At 34.2% G+C, this 22,338-nt stretch overlaps 1 protein-coding gene across 1 annotated transcript; it reads left to right on the top strand.

Moving 5' to 3' along the window:
• Window positions 1-255: 255 nt before the first annotated feature.
• On the top strand, window positions 256-11,266 carry LOC126915041 (uncharacterized). Its single transcript, XM_050719337.1, has 6 exons — window positions 256-714; window positions 3,240-3,302; window positions 4,034-4,096; window positions 4,233-4,274; window positions 4,350-4,424; window positions 10,067-11,266. Exons 1-6 carry the CDS (start codon window positions 631-633, stop codon window positions 10,139-10,141), a joined length of 402 nt encoding a protein of 133 aa, XP_050575294.1. The 5' UTR covers window positions 256-630; the 3' UTR covers window positions 10,142-11,266.
• The last annotated feature ends 11,072 nt before the right edge of the window (window positions 11,267-22,338 follow it).

Genomic DNA, 22,338 nt, shown 5'->3' with positions numbered 1-22,338 from the left:
TTGTCAATTATTTACTCCCGTTTAGTGTACGAAATTAGCCATGTTCAAGTACACGCGATACATTTTCATACTCGATTTTCTCAAAAAAAAACAAAACATCGTATGACAAAATTCTATTCTATATTTTCTTCGTACTTTTACATAATTCACCTTATGTCCGCTCGTGCATTACTTTCGAATAGATACCCCTCGTACGAAATTAAACAGACATACATGTAAATACACGTACTTATATATGGAAGAGGGGAAGAGCAATAGAGTGGGGCAAGGGAAACGCATCAACCATTTTCTGTCAAACGATCCGCCGAAACTGTCAGCTTTTTCGACTCGTGTGGACCGTCCAAATTCACGTGATGCTTGTGACAATCGCGAAGAATTATCGGCTTCGCGGTATCAAAACTCGAAATCGCCATGGAAGTCGCAAGGTTCCACAAATACTACAGATCCTATAATTCTGGACCTCAATGGCTGGTCCGTAGACAGTTATGTGTATCTTTTTTGTCGAAAGTCGCATTGGCGAATAAGAAAGTGGAGTGACATAAAATACGAGATAACCCCGTTTCAGATGAAAATGATTCGTTTTGATTTCAGTTATACCAGTATCTGCTGGCGGATACTAAGCTCAGGCTCATGTTTAATTTGGGTCCGCAGTGCGGGATCGTTACGTTCGTTACCTTGCTCATGATGTTCATCGTCATTGTCTGTTCACTTGTGGTGAGTCGGATTTTTGCTCATTTTTATGACAACGGTTCTTTTCACGAGACAATCGGACAAAAAATTTAATACGTTGACTGCCAGCCACAGCATTGGAATACTGTCGCTTATTTCAGCAGGATAATGTTACATTGTTGTATGGTAATACATTATTACATCGTTATATTAATAATAATGTAACGCATTGTTATATTGTACTATACGACGTGTGACACAAAAGAAACAAGACTGCGCTTGTAACAATTTTTATTAAACAAATTCAGAAGATTAACTAGGATCATGTTGGAAGTAGTTCCCTTTCGAGTTGAGACGCAACCGCATATGATTGCCCCAGCGTTCAAGGCAATTCAGTTCGAGACAATTCCGTTGAAAATCCCTTTCGTTGCTTTCGCTTTCACACTTTCTAACGACAAAAACTGGGTTAATTTGATGAAGTGGTTCAAAGGCACGAATTCGAGACATACAATCTTTGTCGTAAGGCTTGGTCAATAATTGAAAAGATGTCGTTTCAAATCTTTCCAGCTTAGCAAAAAACTTAATATTTATCTGCTGTTCGCTTTTCCTGTCCAACATTTTTCGACCGAGCGGAAAACACCATAATTGAAGACGCATCCACTTGTACCGATTGTGAGTGTAACGATCGAGCTAATCTTTGCAACACTGTCGCTACGCAAAACATCTTTGATAGTCGTTCCTTTATCTTTCCCCTGCCACGTTTCATCCTCGAGCTATAAGCACAGTCCAGTGTTTTTTGTGTCGTACCTCGTAATATTGTTATGGTAATATTTGAAAGTATCACAAATTTTACGAATATGTTTCTTTAGCTTAAGCTCTTTAATTAATTCCGAGATTAATCTACATGACGTCAATAGCAAGTATATAATGTCAGTCGCCGGTAACCTCCGTGGCACTCGTCGTGTTAACATTATAACGACCGACGACGCCACACTAGGCGTCATGTAAGTTAACTGTCAGTGTTAACTACTATAAAATATAACTATAACTACAAGTATATTTATTTATTTATAGACTTCTCCAAATTTTTTATCTTATTAATCTTTTAACTTTTCAACCATTCCAAGTTATTGAATTTTTTCTACAAACGTAACATAACAAATGTAATACATAAAATGTATATATTTACATATTTTATACATTCTCCACGTGAAAGTTATACACGAACTTGAGTCGTTAGTGGCCTTAATAACGTAACGTGATGTATAAAAGCAAGTGTTCCGCAAAAATGTATCTAAGATGAACATATAAAAATATACGATATTATTTATGAATCTTAACTTTTCTCATTTTTATATTTATTATATTATTAAACTTTTAAGTCTAACTGCCTGAAGATGTATTTACAAAACGATTTTGTAACTATCTGACAAATTAACCGTGTTGTAGGGTTAACAGTGTTAAAAATAAAAAGAGCCAAAAGCTGTAAATGGATTAAGATTGTATTTTATGACAACGTATCTTGCAGGTTAGCTCGTGATTTAACGCCTCGTTGCATTACAATTGTTCTGTTAAATCGTGGCCGGTTAATTCGTCTGGATGAACGGAAGGCAGACGGATCGATAACAGTCGAGAAAGTATCGTAGTATCGTCGACAAGATGTCTCGCAATTACGAGTGTTCGTTTGCATCGTTTCCTCTTTTCTTCCTCTTTCTCTCTCTCTCTCTCTCTCTCTCTCTCTCTCTCTCTCTCTCTTTCTGTCTGTCTGTCTCTCTCTCTCTCTCTCTCTCTCTCTCTCTCTCTCCCTTTCTTTCTTTCTTTCTCATTCTTTCTCTGCGGTGTTCTGATTAGCGGAAAGATCGAAAGTTTTTATCGGCGTTGAACGGTGAGAAAGGTTAATTTGATCAAGCACGAAGTTGCAAGCACATTGAGCATGTTCGACTTTATTTAGCACACTTTCATATTGAGATTCGGAATATTCTTCATTTCTTTAAGCAGCATTCCGACTTAAACTTTCAAGAGATGAATTTCTGTTCAATAATTTCGTTAATGATCTCATTATTATAAACGTATCCCTATATTATGTAGCTTTAATGTCTTCTTAAATCTTATTGTGTTATATATTGTAATGTTACACGATATCAATAAATAACTTAATTATCGTAATCGTCAATTCCTAAAATAGAAAACTAAGAAGATGATATCCTGGAGTGATTATTTTAATTAAAATATCAAGCAATAATCTTTATATAGATCAGATAGACGATAACAGAATAACATTCGATAAATGAAATATCAGGTAACCTGAGAGATTACACATCTGTGGTTGCTATAAAAATAGAATGTCACAATAAACAACTTTATCTTTTACAAATTTTCAAATTATAGTATAAAAATCTGGAAATAGAATGTTTAGACGACGAATGATTTCGTCTTGATGAAATTGATTTGATGTTTGACTTTTGCGTGGTTTATATATGATAAGAAAATACACCAGTCTTCCGATAGATCTAATAATATTCTACATATTTAAAGACACCAAGTTATTCATTTTCATGTATCGATCCCAGGGTGCAAAAGCGATCATCTCGAATCAAAGAGTCTTCCTGGAGTTACAAAAAGAAGCGGACAAGGTACGGCAAATAAAAACATATTTAATTCATTTTGAAACGAACTATCACTATATAGGGCGTCTCATTTTTCGAAAAAATGTTTCAAATAATATGGGGCCGTCTTATGATGAACACCAGATTTGTCTATATGGTGGCATTTTTCGAAATCTCAGCATAACTTTTGTTTCCTTAAATGAAACTATAAACTTTTTTATACGTGTCTCGATTCAGTTTTTAATCCTCTGTAAAGAAGTATCAAGTTACTTTTATCTGAAAATGCGTAGTTTAAAAGATGTTTCAATGTTAATTTCATCAAATTGAGAAAGGAAAACAAGGAAAACATAAACGCAAAAGCTTTGCGTTATCTTTTCTTGTCTTTCATACGATAAGTCTTACAAGATTAAAGATAAAATATCTTTTGAACTAAATACATTTTCGCCCAAATACCTTGTACCTTTTTGTAAAGAATTAAAAGATGCATCGAGTAGTGAACACAAAAATGTATAGTGCTACTTAAAAAACACAAAGGACATATCGAAATTTCGAAGGCACGTCCACATAGATAAGATTTGCGGGGATCATAAGATGCTTCCCTCGAAACAAGAGCTTTATTTGTATAATTAATAATGGTAAATTTATCGAGTATGCTTTATTTGAGATGCTTTTTAGAACAACGTATAATTCAGCAGATAGTTACGTGAATCGATTAAAATGGGACACCCGATCTACATATAATCGTGTTTAATTTACAGAAAATTCCGCGGAAGAAAAGCATGGCGGACATCAGACCGATCTACAATTGCATTCATAAACACGTAAGTTTGTTTCGAGTCGGTGCACCATGCCTAAAGTGCATTTCGTTGTTTTGCCTTCGTATAGCTTCGGAGTGTTGGTCGGCACACGGACAACAATACGGTTACGGTAAATGGTAAATTGCTTTCTGATTTCCAGTTGCAGCAGACCGATGTGTTCCAGGAGAAGACGAAGAAAATGGTAGGTTGTTCTACACTCGAATAAATTTCTCCCCTCTTTAGAGTTACGCGACTTAAGCTCTCCGTATTTCGACAGCTCTGCAAGGAACGCCTGGAGTTGGAGATTCTGAGCAGCAGAATAAACTGTATCAACAAACTGTTGAAACCTGAGGTAAGACGTTAAAAAATCCGCCTGTTGCAGAACAAGACATGAAACAAGGCAAATCGTGTTTTGGTTACAAACAAAATACGATTTGTCGAATACAATAGTTACGAAAAATATTCGCACACTATTGTATTTATCATAACATTTACGAACTAATTAATTAGATTCAAGTGTATTAAATTTCGTATAATTCAGTAGTACTTTCATATGAATACAAAAATTTGATACCGTGAAAATGAAATGTAGAAGCTGAGGAAAACATGCTTCAGTGGGAGATAACGATGTGTGCCAATACTTTTTGTAGACACTGCGATACCAAATAATAATATTTAATACGTTAGTATGCATTTTGTCCAGTTTGTGCAAAGGAAAATGTATGTCACAAAGAAACATAAATGCGAAAACATATAATATACCTTGTATTAGTTGCATCATATGAAATATCACATTTTTAACGAGTTGTGCTTTACTGAATTCTAAGGAATATTCGTTTATGTATATAAAAGCTAAACAATTAAAATTATATTCGAGATAAAAGCTTCTTAGATTTCGAATGATTTTATATTATAACTTAATAATTCGAGGACTTTTGTTTCTTTCCTTGTCGTATTAAATAATTACATATTTGTAGTTTATTTTAACGGCTACTCACTTAATCTCAAAATACTTCTTTCTTCTGCTATTGATCCGATACAATCTGTTTTATTCAAAAATAATAATAAAATTTGATCAAAATTTCGCATTTCATTCGTAACACACCTTAATAACATTTTTCCTTATCTTTTTTTATCTTCTGTTTTTCTTGTTTAATTTACGAAATAGAAAGTTGCTATTGGAATTTTCTAATTAATATTAAATACATGAGTCGAACGGGATATGTAATAGAGAGATGTAATACGCTTATTAATATTTTAAGAAGAGAGTGCATGTAACCAAGAGTATGAATTAATCGTTTAGACTACTTAGATACTTTTGATGTGAAATTTTTTATATAATTTCCTTACGAAATTTGAATCTATCTAGAAGAGTCATTAACAATTCAAAAAGTAGGATGGGATTCCTGCTATCTATTCTTCATGTACGTAGACACTGTTAATTAAATGAAAGATTCACCATTTCATTACTTCAAAGTAGTGTGATATTCATTCACGCCGCGATTGGAACGTGTGAAATCACCTATCGATTTAATAACGTATAGCTGCAGGTTGAATAGAACACATATCGTTTAATTAACATTTAATTCCTATAATTAACACTCAATGTTCTCTTTTGACGTTTGAATATTTTGTTATCAGACAAGTACTATTATTGATTCCATATAATGGTATAAGTATTACCATGTTATGATAAATAAATTTACTATAACATTACAAGAATATAAAAATAAAAAGGTAGGTATAAAAAGTATATGCAAAGGTAGATATAAAACGAGTTTAAGGCATAATATTAATTAAGCAAGCAAAAGGCAGGATACTTGGGAAAGACGTACTTACATCCTTATGCGTATAGATGTAACAGAAAGACAAATTTATTCAACGGTAACGATTGATATTAAATATCACGTGCAATATAGTGTTTTTAGGTTATATACCAGCAAAATAATTTAGTAAAATGATGGCATATTTGAGTAAAGCAGCAGTGAAACGTCAAATTCTATTCTTTTCTTTGCTTTACGAACAATTCACTATTAAAAGATTCACAAGTTCCCTGGGTCATCGGTTATATATGATAGTCAGCGGAACTGAAACTTCCATCGAACAAATAGAGATATTCTTTGCAAAAATTGTTCAAATAAAATGGATACGAGTGAAGACGAAACTGTCAAAAAATTCAGTACAAGTGGAATTTTTCTCCGATTAAATTTGCCAACATAATTTTCCTACTCTTCCAATTTAAAGCTCTGCCAAAACGCTTACTTACCGCTGGACACGGAACGTGTTGAAAAGTCGAGTAAAATTTCAAAGAAATGTACCCACTCTTATTCCGATCGGGCGAGTAATTATTAAACCTAGTTGACTCATAAAATTCTATATTACGTGTTTTACAAACGTCTCGTACGGTCGCTAAATTTCAAACTTTACAGAGAATATCGCACCACTGTGACTTTCAAGTGTAGCCAGAGAAGCGCTAACAACCACATACCCGAAACCAATTGACCGACGCAAAAATAGAATCAAACTCGCCTTTCAACCTATATCTCGAACTTTCGTTGCCCACGAGTTTCCTTTACGATCTGTCTTTCCCTTAAACGATTGAACGTGTTACGAGACTTCTCGAGGAAACATAAAATCGAACGAACGGAGAAAAGCTTCTGATCACACGTCAGAATGTACAGAAATTGTAAATAGTCTGACTATAGACAAAACCAATATCTTGTTATACATACAATTATTAAAAATACATCCAACAGATTAGAAGAAATAGAAATTTTTCAAAATTCTTTAGAAGAAAGATCCCGTATCGGCTTTGTAAAGAAATTCTTTGTTATATTTTAAAAAAGAATTTTCTAGCTGAACTATGATAAGTCATTCTTAAAATACATAGAACGTTTCTAGGTTTTAACGAACCTCCTAAAATTTTTATCTTTTTTATGTCATATTTTATCGTCGAGATCTATACAGTAAGTTATTTTTCATTTGCTATCGTCATAACATAACCAATGATTCTAAAACCTGACAAAATTCAAATAGGTCAATATACATGTAGTAGCAGATAAAAGAAAGTTTAAAATTAAGACACTGTGAATCTTAGTAACTTTTATACTAAAAATTGTTTAACATGTTGATAACAATCATCCATTCTGTAGTATATATCTATCCAATGCTCCTATTAAATATAAATCCATTTTGTAAAATTATGATGTCTTCTTTTACACTTATTATCTTATAAACCTTCTTCTATTCTTTCTATTACGCTATTGTATATACTGTATTGTATATTGTATATACTGTAAGATAGCAGGTAATTCAAGAAATCTATACAACTATTACAAGCGTTCTTAAGACGTGCGAAAGAGTTGGTGAAATTATGTTGCCTTTTTTACATTTATTGTTTTATAAACTTTCCTCTATCCGCCACTATATACATATACCTATTACTACTGTAAGATAACAGCTAATTCCATAAATTAATACAACTATCACAAACAATCTACTACTACTACTACTGCTGCTGCTGCTATTACTACTATTACTGCTGTTACTACTACAAGATACAACTATCTAAGTCGTTCGAAAAAGTTTGTAAAATTATTTTATCTTCTTTACCCTTATTATTCTATAAAGTTTCCTTTATCAGCAGCTATTTATACAGCTACTGTAAGATATCAGCTAATTCAAGGAATTAATACAACTATCAGAGGAGCTCTTAGGACGAATCTCCTTTTTCATTTAACTTCTCGAGCATCGTACAATGGGATTCTCCTTGCAATTACGTCAGCTATCCTTTCATCACATTTTTAACAATACGATGGCCACGTTAATAGACAGAATATATCACGCAGATAAGACGTATGATGTTCATTCAGCGGTCGCGTGACAACTTAACTTCGCTATTCAAGCTCGGCAGGTCACGCGTTCAACGGAATTCGTCGCAAGAAACGAACGTCGGCCACCGTGCAGGGGTTATAGAAGGTTGGAAAAAGCAAGATCTCACGGCGCGATAATACGCCAGCCGTATGAACGAGCCTGTGCTTTTCAAAATTAGATTAAAACGATTAAAAGCTGCCCGTAGCCCAGCTGCGACCAAAAGGGACGAAATGCGATTTTCATCTTGTTAATTAGGACGAACTCGCGGAAATTCGCGCGGTTACAGATATACATCGCGCGAACTTAAAGTATATCACGCCGACGGGCGTTAAAAGTGTCTGGAAACTTTTCCGTCCACGCCAGACAACAACGAGAACGACGATCGCGACGACGACGAGACAGGATTTAACGTTTACAGTTGCGTTTCATAAGACAGAAATTGTACAGAAAAAAATGTATTAAAGACATGTACATTCGCTGGAGTTTCTATTTATGACTGTGATTGAAGATTTAAAGAGAATGTATTAGAGTTGTATTAAAGTTGGATTTTTTGTTGTACATGAGATATATAGTATCTATAGATAGTACATATCTTATTTTATCTTCCAATTTCTTTTTCCTGTTTTTCTGTTTCCGATTCAACATAAGCGAAAGTCTACCATTGTTGTGGATTGTGAATTGTGGCTTTATTTTATTTTCAAAAAGAGAAACAGAAAATATGTCGAGGAGGATATTCAATTTCTGTATTGTATAAGTGATATACCTTAAAAATATTTTGTTTTGCGTTTTAATAACTTTTATCAATTGAAATTTTTCTACAGGCTCTGTTATAGCTAGGCTGCAGATACTTATGCATTTATAGGGAATCTAAATTTAAATGTGCAAAAGCGTATGGAATGAATATTCGTAATAAACTTCCTGTTATAGTATTTAAAGAGTGTAATGAATCTTCATTTAAGTTTCGCTTTTCTAGTTGCGTGAAAGAATATACGTAGCTTTATCTTGTTAATTAAATTTATAGAAAAGCTGAATTAGTAAGATGCAAATGAAATATGCATAAAACGATCGGTGTAAAATATAGAAACTAAAATATAGGCAGCAATTAGTAATTTTACATTAATTGAATTTGTTAGGAAACTGGAATAAGATATAATTCGAATTAAGAAAGTGGGCAATGATAAACATAAAACTTGAAAAACAGGGAAAACGTTAAAGAGTTTATTGAATTTAGGATTGTCCTTAATATCTTTGCATTAGTTAAATCTATAAATAAATTGAAATAACAAGATGTAAACTAAAAGCTAACAAGGTAGTCAATGTAGAGCGTAGACGTTAAAGGAGTTGAGGAAAGTTGGAAAAATGTTTCGAAGGAATATAATTGAGTTGCACGGAATATTGACAAGCAACATTAGTCTTTTCCTGTTTATTCTTCACATTCGAAATTTACTTTCAGCAAAGGAAATAAAATCTCGAAACTTCAATTTCTACCCTGTAAGTCTTCGTAGAGAAGCTTCTCTACTGTTAGACAAAATCAAATTACCTAAAAAATCATTGCATTAGTAGAATAATGTTATAAAATTCTATCGAGTGACACAACTTCTTGAGATGAAAATCTCATTCTATTTGTGAAAACTCGAACGCTGTCAAACGTAACGAAAGCGTGAATTTAACCCTCGCTTACCTGTCCTTACTTAATTTTTCGAATTTCAAAAGTTAATTCCTAGATAACAATTGTCTAAAAGGAAACAATAATAGTACTTTGAAAAATTTCTACTCCGATTGGTAATTTCTTCGGAAGATTTAAAAAAGAATATGATATTTTACATTATACGAAACTTCTGCCAAAATTAATAAACTCTAACGAAGAAAAGCGATAACTAAAATTTCCTACGCGAATTTTGTAATCGAAAGTACTGAAACTAAAATCGCTAAATAATTCAACTCGAAAGGATTAAATAAAAGCGATACCATGCCAAAAAGATTGTAGAAGACTCGTTAACTTGCTTCATAGAAAGGAAAAAATTAAAATTATCTCGAGCTACCTAAAAATTCATTAATCCAGCTGCTATTGTTTCAAAAGAGATACTTCTGTTCAGAGAAATTCGCGCATGCATGTTTCAGGCGCAGACTGAATGGCGGCGGAGCAGGTTACGAAAAGTGTATTATCGTCCCATTAACTCGGCCGCGTCGAAGTAATAGCCGACGGCGTAACAATGTAATTAAGCAAATACAAATGCGTCCAATAAAGAACGTACAAATTGCATCGACTTATTACGCGCAGACGCGTTATGAGTTTGCGATGCTCGTGCATGTACCAACGCTGAAAACTTTCGCCCCGTCTGATCGCCACGAGGGGCATATTAAAGCTTCGTGCTTGTTTTATAAACAGTATAACATTCTTTTATGTGCATTTAACACGAATCTGAAACATTGAAAATTATCGTAAAACATCTATAAATTATGCATCTATCGAAGTATAATATTCCGATAAGAATAATTTTCGATTAGTTTTAGTAGTATTTAGAAGTGTCATAATTTTCTAGCGGTATCACGTTGACACTGCTATTACTTGTAATTGTGAATAATAAAAATTCCAAATTGTATCGAAATTTGACTTTTTACGATTTAAAAATTTCAAATATGAAACGTGGATTTTATAATAAAATGTATGTAGAACTATACATACATATATGTACATGTGAAGAGTCCACAGGCAAAAGGGGAAATGTCAAGTTCTAATATTCCCTAGAAAACGAAAATTCATTTTTCAATATATAATAGTCACAACTTCATATTTTCATGGATATTACAGACATATAAATGTATATATGTATAATATACATATATTCATAGATATTATATAGAAATAAAACATTATAGTCCTCTGCATCATCTTCAACTTTCGCTTATAATTTTAAGCAATATATGACACGTTAAACTGTGAAAAATAAAAAGCTTAGCACCCTAATTTCCTATAATTACTGTAAAATTCAGAAAATTTTAATGCAAATTAATGCGACACACCCAGTGGTAAAGAATACATACAGGAGCATATGAAAAAATGTTAAACTCAAGATTTGGCAAAATTCGCATTCCCCCTTTTCCCTGTTGACTCTTGGCATGTATTCAAGGAAGAAGTGCGAAAGGCTTTCTATTTTCGATTTATGAAAGACTGCGTAAAATTGGTCGTGAATATGCAAATTAAAGAAAGCTTCTTCTCTAGTTTTATTATTCCTAACATTTTCTACGTATGTAAATATATAGGTTGAGTGTACAAAATAAATATTTTATGTACATATTGAAAATAAGGACTTTATTCGATAATTGACTGTGGACTTTTGAGTAATCAACTATAAAGATCAACTATTAAAAATTCAAGTAATTAACATTGTTTATATTTCATTAAAATATTCAATTGTAAAAAATTGTTCTCTCATTTACGTAACAATACCTCATAGTTTCTAATTTTCACAGTCGAAATGTCCCCAATTTAACCGTGCCTTAATTTCATTCTAAATTTAACCACGAATCAATACACACACGTACACTAATCATTCTCGTTTTCTTCGGTGAAAACAACTGTAGATTCAACAAACATTATGCCGATTTTGAACAATCGATATCATTTCTTCAGCAGAATTTACAGAATCTGATCGATTTGATAAGTGAATCGAACAATTTTCTCATTCTTCCTCTCTTTTATAGAGCCCACAATCTACACGTTAGGAAACAATCGAGTAATTCTCGTGCTCCATTTAATTTGATTCTTTTGATTTTAATTTCTTTCTTTCTTTCTTCCTTCTTTCCTTTTTTATATTTTTCACTAGCACCAACTATGTTTGCACTTGCATACTATAAATTAAGTTTATATTCAAATCTAAATTACATGTGCTTGACTTATATCTTTCGTGTATAGAGATTGCGATATATAAAATAGTTGAAAAATATTTTTAAGATATTTTATTTTCAAAAAATGAAAAGAAGAAGTTCCAATTAGTGAAAGAGAGAATCAATGGAAAGTAGTAGAAAATTGAAAAATAATTGTGGAAGATGAAATTCAAAAGAAACCATGAAGGAATGTTTAAATATACGTATATGTATATCAATTATCTTAATGTTAATATCGGAAAAATTCAAAATGCATCCCATTATTCTAAAAATCTCAATACTTTGGAAAACAGTAGCTTTACAGGTATTTCTCTTGGAACATTGTTAAGTTTGATAATGAAAAATATTCATTGAAACGAAATTTTCGTTCGCAAACTATGCGAGACGCAAATAAAATTAATCGTTAACATACAAGTACAAATAATTGATTTAAAGATTTCCTTTTTTTTCGAATTTTACTATTTCCGACAATTTCTTTCGACCGTAATTTACTCTTCGTCAATTCCTTAACATTCTCCCGTTTTTTAACGGTAAGTACGCACAATCGAAACACTTGTTAATTGAAACACTTAATTTAAAGGTTTCCTTCGTTTCGAATCTCGCCATATTCTACAGCTTCTTCTCCATCCTACCACTTTTCGTCAATTCCTTAAAACTCCTTCATTTCTCAACGGAGAACACGAAACGCGAACAATCGAAACTTTGATCAGTAATGTACAAACACGGAACATCGTTAGCCGCGCGAATCAACTTCTACGTTCAGCAGCGTGCATAATTCATTCGCGCGTTTGACGTATGTAATAATAGAAACAATGGGACAACAGGCCACGGTAACGCGACAGCAATAACTCATCGCTGTCCCTGTGTGCATAACTCCTCGGCCCGGCTATCTTTTGAGACACACCGTCGTTGTGCGTTGTTGATTAATCAAACCGAATAATCTGGTCGAACTGAATTCAAATAATACGCATCCCTCTTACTCCCTTCCTCTTCTTCCTACTCTGCCGACAATTTCGACCATCCTGACGTAAACATTAATAACCAGCGACACGGAAAAGATAGGTAGTTAGTGTTCAGTGCTGCAGTATGAAAGAAAATTGTTTAGGGAACTTCATACATTTCACTTGTAGATAGAATTTTTTAAAAGAGATGTTTATACATTTATGGGTGAAATATGGAGCAGCATAAAGAATTATTAATGGTTGACTAATGTAATTTTTATGTTACATTGCTATATAATTAAATAAAATGGAACGTTAAGAAAAAAAATCAGTCTCGATTTCAGTAGTGAAATAGACAACGTGTTATTACTTTTTGGAAAAAGAAAATAAATATTAATAATTGTGATTTTTAGTAATTTTAATGATAAAGAGTTGCAAAATGTAATATTTTATTTAATTTCTCAATTTATATTTTACACCGTACATGTTACAGATTTTTACATGATTTTTATTACAATTTTTTAATAACGTACTAATTCCTTCAGCAGCAATATTAGTATCAATAATAAATAGTACTGATATTGTTTCATCGAACACCATTATTCACTAATTCACTGAATCATTTTCTTTTCTGCAACAAATCGTCCATTTCCACCAAACATTAAATATCACCTTTGAAGATCATCCGCGAAATTCAAATTGTCGATTGTTCTAACCCAAATCTTCTTAAACCTTTTTAATTTGCGATCCTATTTTGTTCAGGAAAATTTTACGCGAACTTGGTTATATAAAACTTGGTTATAAAAAGATACATAAATAAATATACAAATAAAACATTAATTCATGATAAATCAAAAAAGTTTAATTTTAAACAATTCTTTATTATATTTATAATTGTATCACTTATCGCCACTTATTAAGATAAAACTAAATTTACATGCTAACGAGGCAAACGTGCTTATTTGTTTTTGCATAAAGAATTAAATCTTGGATGAATATTTAATACAACAGAACATCTTCAACGTTTTTCAGAATTGATCGATATTTTGATTTTACAATCGTCAATTGTGAAGACGTTTTTACAATAGACATACAGTACAAACTGTCATAAGTGCTTGTAAGATCATTTTAGAAATTGTTGAAAATTCTGTTCCAATTTCAAGCAAAAATCCATTGAAACAACTTGTTAAAAAGCTGATGTTTCATCCCTATGACGATTAATAACTTGATGAAAGGATCCTTTAATAACAGATGATCGGCATTTTTCATTTGTCTGGTGCGTGGCAATCGCAAAAATTTTGACAGCCCCATAATTCTGTTACGCGATCCCGTGAAGGGATCGCGATCCATAGTTTAAGGAGCCCTGTCCTAAACAATCTATTTTTCAATAACAACTATTCGTCAAAAAGTTTCCCACGGAATTACCTAAACTTCGACACTCAATTCGCTTTATTCTTTTTTGCACGATTCTACAATCTGCGGTGTTCAACAAATATTCCTCTCTTTTGCTACAATATCAATTGCTTCCTTTGACTTTTGCATAGCTGCACAAAGGCATGTCATTCCATCAAAATGGCTAGCTCGATTTACTCTTCCCAACACGTATTCTTGTTGACGGCAACACAAATGGCAAGGAAAAAAAAATGTTGGAGGAAAGAAATAAGACGAGATAGTATCCACTCAGTTTAGATGAAATTATTATTTAAATGTATTATCGCGTGTTATTATTTATCATCCCTAACAAAATTACCGTGTCTCCGAATAATATGAAATACTTGTTTGCGTTTATCTGGCACGTTATGCTTTGTTTACAGGACCGAACGAAAGTATTTCATAAAATCCACTTGAAAAAGTGTCGCGATACGTGACGGGAAAAAAGCATCGGTGATTGACCGAAGCTTTAACCCCTTAAGCTTTGCGCATCGTTCTCGAATCAAGCGGCTTGACAAAGTCACGTTCGATCATTTCAAACAAAAGAAACGCTATCTAAGGAAATTCGGAGATGATTAATTCAGATATATTCCTTCTTTTACACAATCGATAAAGTGTTTGATGTATTTAGAATTATACGTAGTACATAGATCGCGGATCTTCGTGCAAATTCATGTGTTTGAAAATATAATTAAGAAGATAGAACTTAAGTAGAAAATTGTTTCACCTACCAAGTATCGTTGAAAACACTATATTTTTGATATTTTATACATTTCTTTCATATCATGTACCAGCAGTCTGTGCAATTTTGCACTTCCAAACTTTCTACAAGTGTATGAAAATCGACAGTATCTAACGTAATCTAGTAACGCATTTCCTCTCGATCTTTATTTGGATTAGAAGGTGTAAAAAAACATAAAACATAATAAATCAGGGATATCAAGTGGTAAAATATGAGAAAAATAGAAACGTGTTTTAAAGCAGAAGGTAAAATGAAAATAAAAGAATATTGGATTTAAAATTCCTTTAAACCTTCTCTGTCAAACCCGAAACCGAATACCATAAAAGAGTTAAATTTAAAAATTCGTGATTTCCTCAGAAATAGAGGTTTATATACTAAGACTTCATTCTACATTTTCAATCTATTTTTATGATATTTCAACAGACGGCTCACAAGGTTTTTAAGGAAATCATATATTTAAAAGATCAACATTTGCTTGCCTTTTCTTGAAATAGTCGAGCGATGTCTATATATATATATATATATATATATTCAGGAAATATCCTATTCCGATTTAGCGATATTCGAAACTCTGTTCTTAACGACATCGAGTACATTTAGCGGTTTCTTGGTGCTCGAGAATGTTCCAAGTAATTTTCCACGTATCTATCCTCGCAACGTATTAATCCACGTATATCGTGGTCGGTCTATCTTACACAGGTGTTTGAAGGAACCGCAATTGCCAATCACGTGTGTTGATATATCGTATTATTGAATATCCTAGACGCTCGGGCGCTCCCAGTTAATTTCTAATTGCATCGCATGCATTGTTATAGCGTTCTCTTAAACATTTCCAAATGCAAAGGAACTAATATACTTAATTTTTAAAACAATGGTATATTCGAAAATTAAAATGTCATTCTAACTTCAAGATCTATTAATAAATGTGCATGCATAATGCTGAAACTCGTTCGTGCAATCGTATATCGACGCATAACATTTTTCCAAAATATTGATTTTATTTTTCATAACTAAACTATGCTAACATTTACTTTATTCCCAATATCATCGAATAATCTTTTCATCGATTAATTATAAATTCAATTAAACAAAAATGATTTCCTTTGTCTCCTGGAAAATAATTTATTTTGCAAATGTATTATCCTTCTGTTGGATCGGCAATATATTTTTACCGATCAGCATAAATTTACTTGTACTTTTACTGTCACCATTCATTTTAAAATCTCTCAATTTATGGATAATAAACCAATATCGTAATTTTCATGTACTGAATTACCGGTCAGATTGATATTATTATTACTTACTCGTATTCCCTTCAACCCCAAGGCAATAATAATCCCCTGGTTACTTTTAACAACACGCTTTCCTACATTAATAAAACCAACACTGCAACTCGACCCTATTATACCAGTTAAACAACATCCCCTTCTACTTCACTAAACTTCCTCAATATCGCATAATCATCCCCAAAACAAGCCCCTTAAAACGTCCACCGTATACTTCAGCCTCGTTCCCGTTGCCTCGTCATCTCTTCATCTATTCTACCCTTCAAGGCAGTTACCTTCAAAACATCGCTACTACACAATATTATTAATTCTCCCTTTCTAATATCTACTGTCTCTCGTTCCTGACACTTTGTCGAATCTTCTTAATCATGTATACAAATACAAGTTCCTTTATCCTAAGTGCTGTGCAGAGCTGAAGGAACGATTGGCGGAATGGAACAGGAGCAAAAAGAAAGTACTGCTTTATATTGCTCATCGTCACGTGTTGCTATGTAAGGCGTTCACAAGTCATGGTAGTCAACGCCACTTTTGAAATTTTAGTAATTTTAATTTAGTTTAGGTTAGTTTAGTTTGATAGAATTTAGTTTATTAAATTTTATTTCGTGGAGTTAATTGATTTTATATATAAGCGGGTTAAGCATGCCTTTATTTGTATCTGTGATACTTTCGGCCAATAGGCGTACCTAAAATCGGGGACAAAAGTAAGTGGGCAGATAATAAATAATAGGTATATTAATAAAGCTTCGTTAAATACAGCTTGCTTAATGCCGTATTTAAATGTAAAAAAGATTTTATCATTTACTTTGCGTTACGTCTATTTACTGTACAATAGTTTGAAACCACCTTTACAAGGCAGTATTGAATTGAACGGTTGATTCGAGTTGATCGTTGCGTCGCTAAACAGAATTCGGTTCACGCGACGAACGCAAAACTTTAAATATAACTTGCACTGCTTTCGTAATCATCGGCACATATATTAACTTCAATTATTTATTACAAAGAAATATTGCACTTATAAATAACGCTACTACTAGTTTGATTAAATTTCATCGATACCTACTTCCGCTATCTGCACTCTTACTTCTGTCCCCGATTGTATCTTTACGGTTTTATCGGATCTACCAGAACCAACTGATCAGACCCGCATTACTTTGCTTAATCATCTCTTCGACTCTCTATTATCCCGCTCTCTGTCGCTTTATCATCGCCACGGATTCCTATATGGTCCTATTTATACGTGTGACACTTTCAGCTAATACGCGTGCTTATCTTTACGATTGCGTTGTGTCTATGGGAAATAACTAATCAGACCCGCATTTCGTTGCCTAATCATCTTGTCAGTTCTCTGTTATGCTAGTTTTTCTCAGGGGCGCAGTGAAAAATGTAAAAAAGCCACGGGACAGCATCCGCAATGTACAGAATCGAGTTTCTTCGTGTTATATGGCGAATACGGGCCGAGATTTCACGGGTTGCGCACGCGCCACTGCCGTGGGGTGGGAAAGGGGTACCTCTTTTTGCATCCCTGCAGCTAGTCGCGAAATGTAGATGTCGCTGGCAATGCCATCGAAATCCTAACCCTCGTCCCCTATCCCTCCTGCCTGAGTTCTCCTCTGCTACCCCCTAGTTCTCCCGGTGTCGTCGTCTATTTTCATTCAGCCCCCTCACCCGTCCTCTATCTTCTTCCGCTCTCGCCCTGGTCGTCGTTGCGTTCGACCGCCTCCAGCGCAGAAATTGAACCACGGCTACGTGGTGCACGAGAACAGGGTCTTTGCTCCCGTTTAATATTTCAACCAGTCTATTGGCTGCCTTGAACATCGACATGCGCGCTTTGCCTTCGAACTCGCGGCACCATCGTCGTCGTTCTCGTTACGTGAAAGACCGACGCTCGAAATCCCAAACGATGATAATCTACTTAGAGGCGGAATATGAGAGGCAGCTGGAACGCTTCGGAGGATCCGCAGGTTGCGGGTGTTAGCCAGACCGAGAGCCAGCGTGTTATCGATATATGCGGAAATATGGAAAAATCGATCCAAGCGCATCGTTGGTCACCTAGTGCACGCGTATCGAGGCTTTATAGGGCCAGGAACAACCGGGGCTCCTCGACGCGCTTCGCCTAGGAAATATATACACGTGCATACATATTTTCGTTCCGATCGAACACACGGGCTATCGGGGCCAGCGATAATATGCATCTGTGCATACACACAATACGAGAACGTTCTGCTCTCAACGGCCAAGTTTCCTCCCTTTCTTCCTGGTTCTCGTTCTGCTCTATTTTTTCTTACATTTGTTACTCGTTCTTTCTTTTCTTTTCCCTCTTGTCCTTCGTTTTTTCACCACTTGTTTCTCGGAGGACAGTGGTTTCTTCTTCTCTTTCCTAGCCCTCTTCCTGCTGGTATTGTTCCATTTTTGTTCAAGTTCGTTTGTTGCCGCTGCTACGTAACCACCCTTTCGCCTTCCCCGGCAAAAATGTGAAACGATATCAGCTAAGAAGATTATTCCGCGCGGCCGGGGATAAGTCGGGCAGGAAGAAATTTTCTATATTCACGAGTCTCTTCGTAAGTTGAGATCCTCGTACGAAACTCGCCTGGGATTATTATATTAACCGCCATAAATTTTCGCCGGCCGCGATGCGAATCTTTCTTTCCTTTGGTTAAAGATCTGCCCCTTTGTCTTTCTATACCACGTTCTTTCTGGCTCCATCGGTGTGAAGGAAGTCGCGAAACTCCTCACCTTTTACCATCGAGTATGTTTGCCGTCATCGAAGAGCGGCTTTTTCCAACGGATCAGTTTGCCGCCGCGTTTTTATCTACTTCATAGGTGACGTTATGTAAAGACTTCTTGTCTGGTAAAATGTTTCTCTTACTTCAATCGATACGCGGGTATAATCTTGGGGCATCAACTTGAAACGAGAGTGACGAGTTCTTGACGCATGCAACAGTGAGCTATGCATGTAAGCTTTGTGCTCCGTTTCATCGTATTGTCGGTTTATACGGCATTAAATGTTATAACGTAAATACGGGATTATTATAGCAACCGTAATAATATACAATAATATGTGAATGATACAATGTTATAGAATTTGTCAAGATTATTTGGTTGCGAGTGAATGCGTTTTTGAGTGCAATAGATGTCCGAAATAATGTAGAATGTCGATGATTGGTGGGTGAGAAGAAAATACGTCGCCGCTCAAGATTTTGAATGACTATGCACGAATATGTGCAGGAAATGTTCTCGTAGTTTGCCCGAAATGGGTGAAAGAGATGGTAAAATAGGAAAAGATAAGATGTGCGGATGTTAGATAGTTGTTGAGCAGTAGTCGAGTCGTTTCGTGTTGTGCCGCGTCTCGACGTTCTTTTATATTTTATATGGTTGAAACCATTTTGTAGTTGTACCTTTTGTATCCTGGTGAAGATAGCACAACAATCGTTTCCACGTTATTGAAAAACATATATAACAAATATCCTGTTGGGTTTCCATCGAGTTTTTGAATCACATCACTGAGTCTTTTAATGTATTGCACTAATCCGTGGGAAAAGAATCAAAACTTTCCTTCCTTTTTACGTCTTATTATTTTCTTCGCTACGTTGTCGATAAAACTGACATTAGATCGATCATACGGTATCCCCATAAATCATCCACAACAACCATCCCCGACTGTTTCTACCAATGACAGTGCAAACTTTCACTATACTTTTAATTTTCCTGTATTCCCCGTCCCTCACGAACGCAATACCGTCAATAATTAATGTTATTTAATAATCTTCGTCAAATACGATATTTCCGTTTACCCTTCATCATCGTTTATATCTAATTGGACGCGTTATATCAAGTAATCCAAAAAAATTATTTGATTACAATACTTATACTAATCTTACGTATAGCGTATGACGTTAAATTATATTAGAATTAAATTATAACAATGCGAAAACATTTTTAAATGCATTTTCTATGACATTGAATTAATTTCGTTTTTACTCCAACCGAAAACGAGAACTATAACTCATAATTAGTCTACTTCGTAATCACCAATATACGTATAATTAATACATTTAATTAATACCTAGCTATTCTTACCGAACATAATAAAAAGGAATATCCTCCTCGGTGTAAAATCTTCGCCATCATAAATTCAAATCACGGTTATTATAAATTATCTCGATATTTCCCTGGGGAATGGACACATCTCGTTAAATAACATAACGGAGATCCACAATGAAATCTATAAAACCACGGCTTAATTAACCTTTAATTGTCAGCCCTAGCGAGCATTTCGTTAATTTTATTTTATTTATGTATATATATTTCATACTATTCGGATCCACCGGAAGCAAAAGGTACACGGTCTATGGAAATTAACAGCGAGCCGGTGGCTTTTACAAGTATAGTTTTTCGCTTTCGTTCCCTCCGATATCGTTCAATCGCGCCTCGAAGCACGTGGAACAACGGATACGGAAGAAGTAATTCGGGATTAAATGCGGGCGTGATCGATTGGACTTCAAACTCGTTTTTCCCCGAAACAAAGGTATATACCCATGGAAAACGTAGTCTACTCTTTCGATCCATTTTTCTTTTACCCTTGCCCGCCTGCTCCACCCACAATTTCCTGCCCAGCCTCGTCAAGTTATTTACCTCTCGGGCTAGACTACAATTCAAGCCAGGCGGGGGCCAGGGACGTAGCGTCACTTAAAAAAATCAAGGCGACCTCTCCTTGTCTCTTGAAACACGGACGGGCCACGCGATACAAGGGTAGAAAAAAGATACAAGGAAAGAGAGTGAACGATACAGAGAAACGCGCCAGACTCGATTCGCAGAATTCGTTCGTTCTTCTGATACAAATGAGAGAAGTATTTTACCGTAGAATGAAATTGTTCAAGTCTGGTTCTATATGAGGTGTCTATGAAAATCTGATCAAAAATCTAAGAGTCGGAGTCTAAAAATCGAACTTACCATAGAAAATCTTTGATTCATGTTTACGAACTATTAGTGTTATATACATCATGTTGTTTTACTTCGAAAGTATTATCGCAAAGTAAAACTTCGTTCGATGCCTCGGTACTGTTTTTTTCTTTTTCTTTTTTTTTTCGAGTATCTTATTTTTGCAGAGATGTCGAGAAGGAAGAGACGTTCGTTGTTGAAAATACGATATAGTCGAATCTCCCGTATCCGAACATCTATTATCCGGATGTTCTACTATCCGAACATTTTGAACTATCCAAACGTTCTATATATAAACGGAACAATATTTTTTGCTTGTGTCCTTTGCTGTTATATGTCCATTCTATAATTTCATGTTACTTTCCTGTTACTTTGGTACGAAGCTAATATTGTACACGTTAGTATCGTGTGTATCACGACATCAAAAAGGAAATATGTTGTTCCGAACGTTGAAGGAAAAGAAAGGATATTACAAAAGCTGGTAGAAGATGTGGGAACGCTGCAAAAATTGCAAAAATCTACAACGTTAGAGGATCTATAAGTAACGACATCATTAAACAGAAACATCAAATTGAAAATTATTCAGATGTTTCAAAAAGTAGAACAAACTTAAATGAAATTGCAAAATATATACCTATGGTCTGTTACATGGTAGTGGTAATAAATCAGCAATAAAAGTATACCTGTATATATAGATGTATATCATAGGAAAATAATTCAAAATTTTGAAATATTTATATATATATGACATATATTGTTATCAATATTTTAAGTCCTCATGCTGAATAAAAGAAGATTACAGTGAAATTGACGATAAGAAGCCTTTTTATCTTAAACTGTTGACGACATTAGAAAGAAGACTTACAATTAGATGGTTTCGGACAGAAACGGAATATGATTAAATCATATTAACAAATATTGATTTAACAGTAAAAAAGATGTGAGCTCTAGAAATAATTTAAAAAATAGGACATTTAATCAAATAAATTTATTACAAATTTATTACGAATTTAATTTAATTGAATAAAAATATTACATTATATCGTATGTAATTATTCTTGTATTATTGTTTCTGAAATATCGATTCCTATCATCTGAAAATTCCCTCGTCCGAACAATTATGTGTCTATGTTAATACGGATACTAAAGATTCCACTATGCTACAAA

The sequence above is a fragment of the Bombus affinis genome, chromosome 4 (genome assembly GCF_024516045.1).
Source record: "Bombus affinis isolate iyBomAffi1 chromosome 4, iyBomAffi1.2, whole genome shotgun sequence".
Classification (NCBI taxonomy): Eukaryota; Metazoa; Arthropoda; class Insecta; order Hymenoptera; family Apidae; genus Bombus; species Bombus affinis.
Note: the sequence above shows the minus strand (reverse complement) of the source record. Positions and strands in the feature narration are given on the sequence as shown.

Coding starts and splice junctions, on each gene's coding strand:
- LOC126915041 (XM_050719337.1), top strand. CDS start 631: ATGTTTAATTTGGGTCCGCAGTGCGGGATCGTTACGTTCGTTACCTTG. Junction 4,275..4,349: donor AGGAGAAGACGAAGAAAATG/GTAGGTTGTTCT, acceptor GTATTTCGACAG/CTCTGCAAGGAACGCCTGGA. Junction 4,425..10,066: donor ACAAACTGTTGAAACCTGAG/GTAAGACGTTAA, acceptor TGCATGTTTCAG/GCGCAGACTGAATGGCGGCG.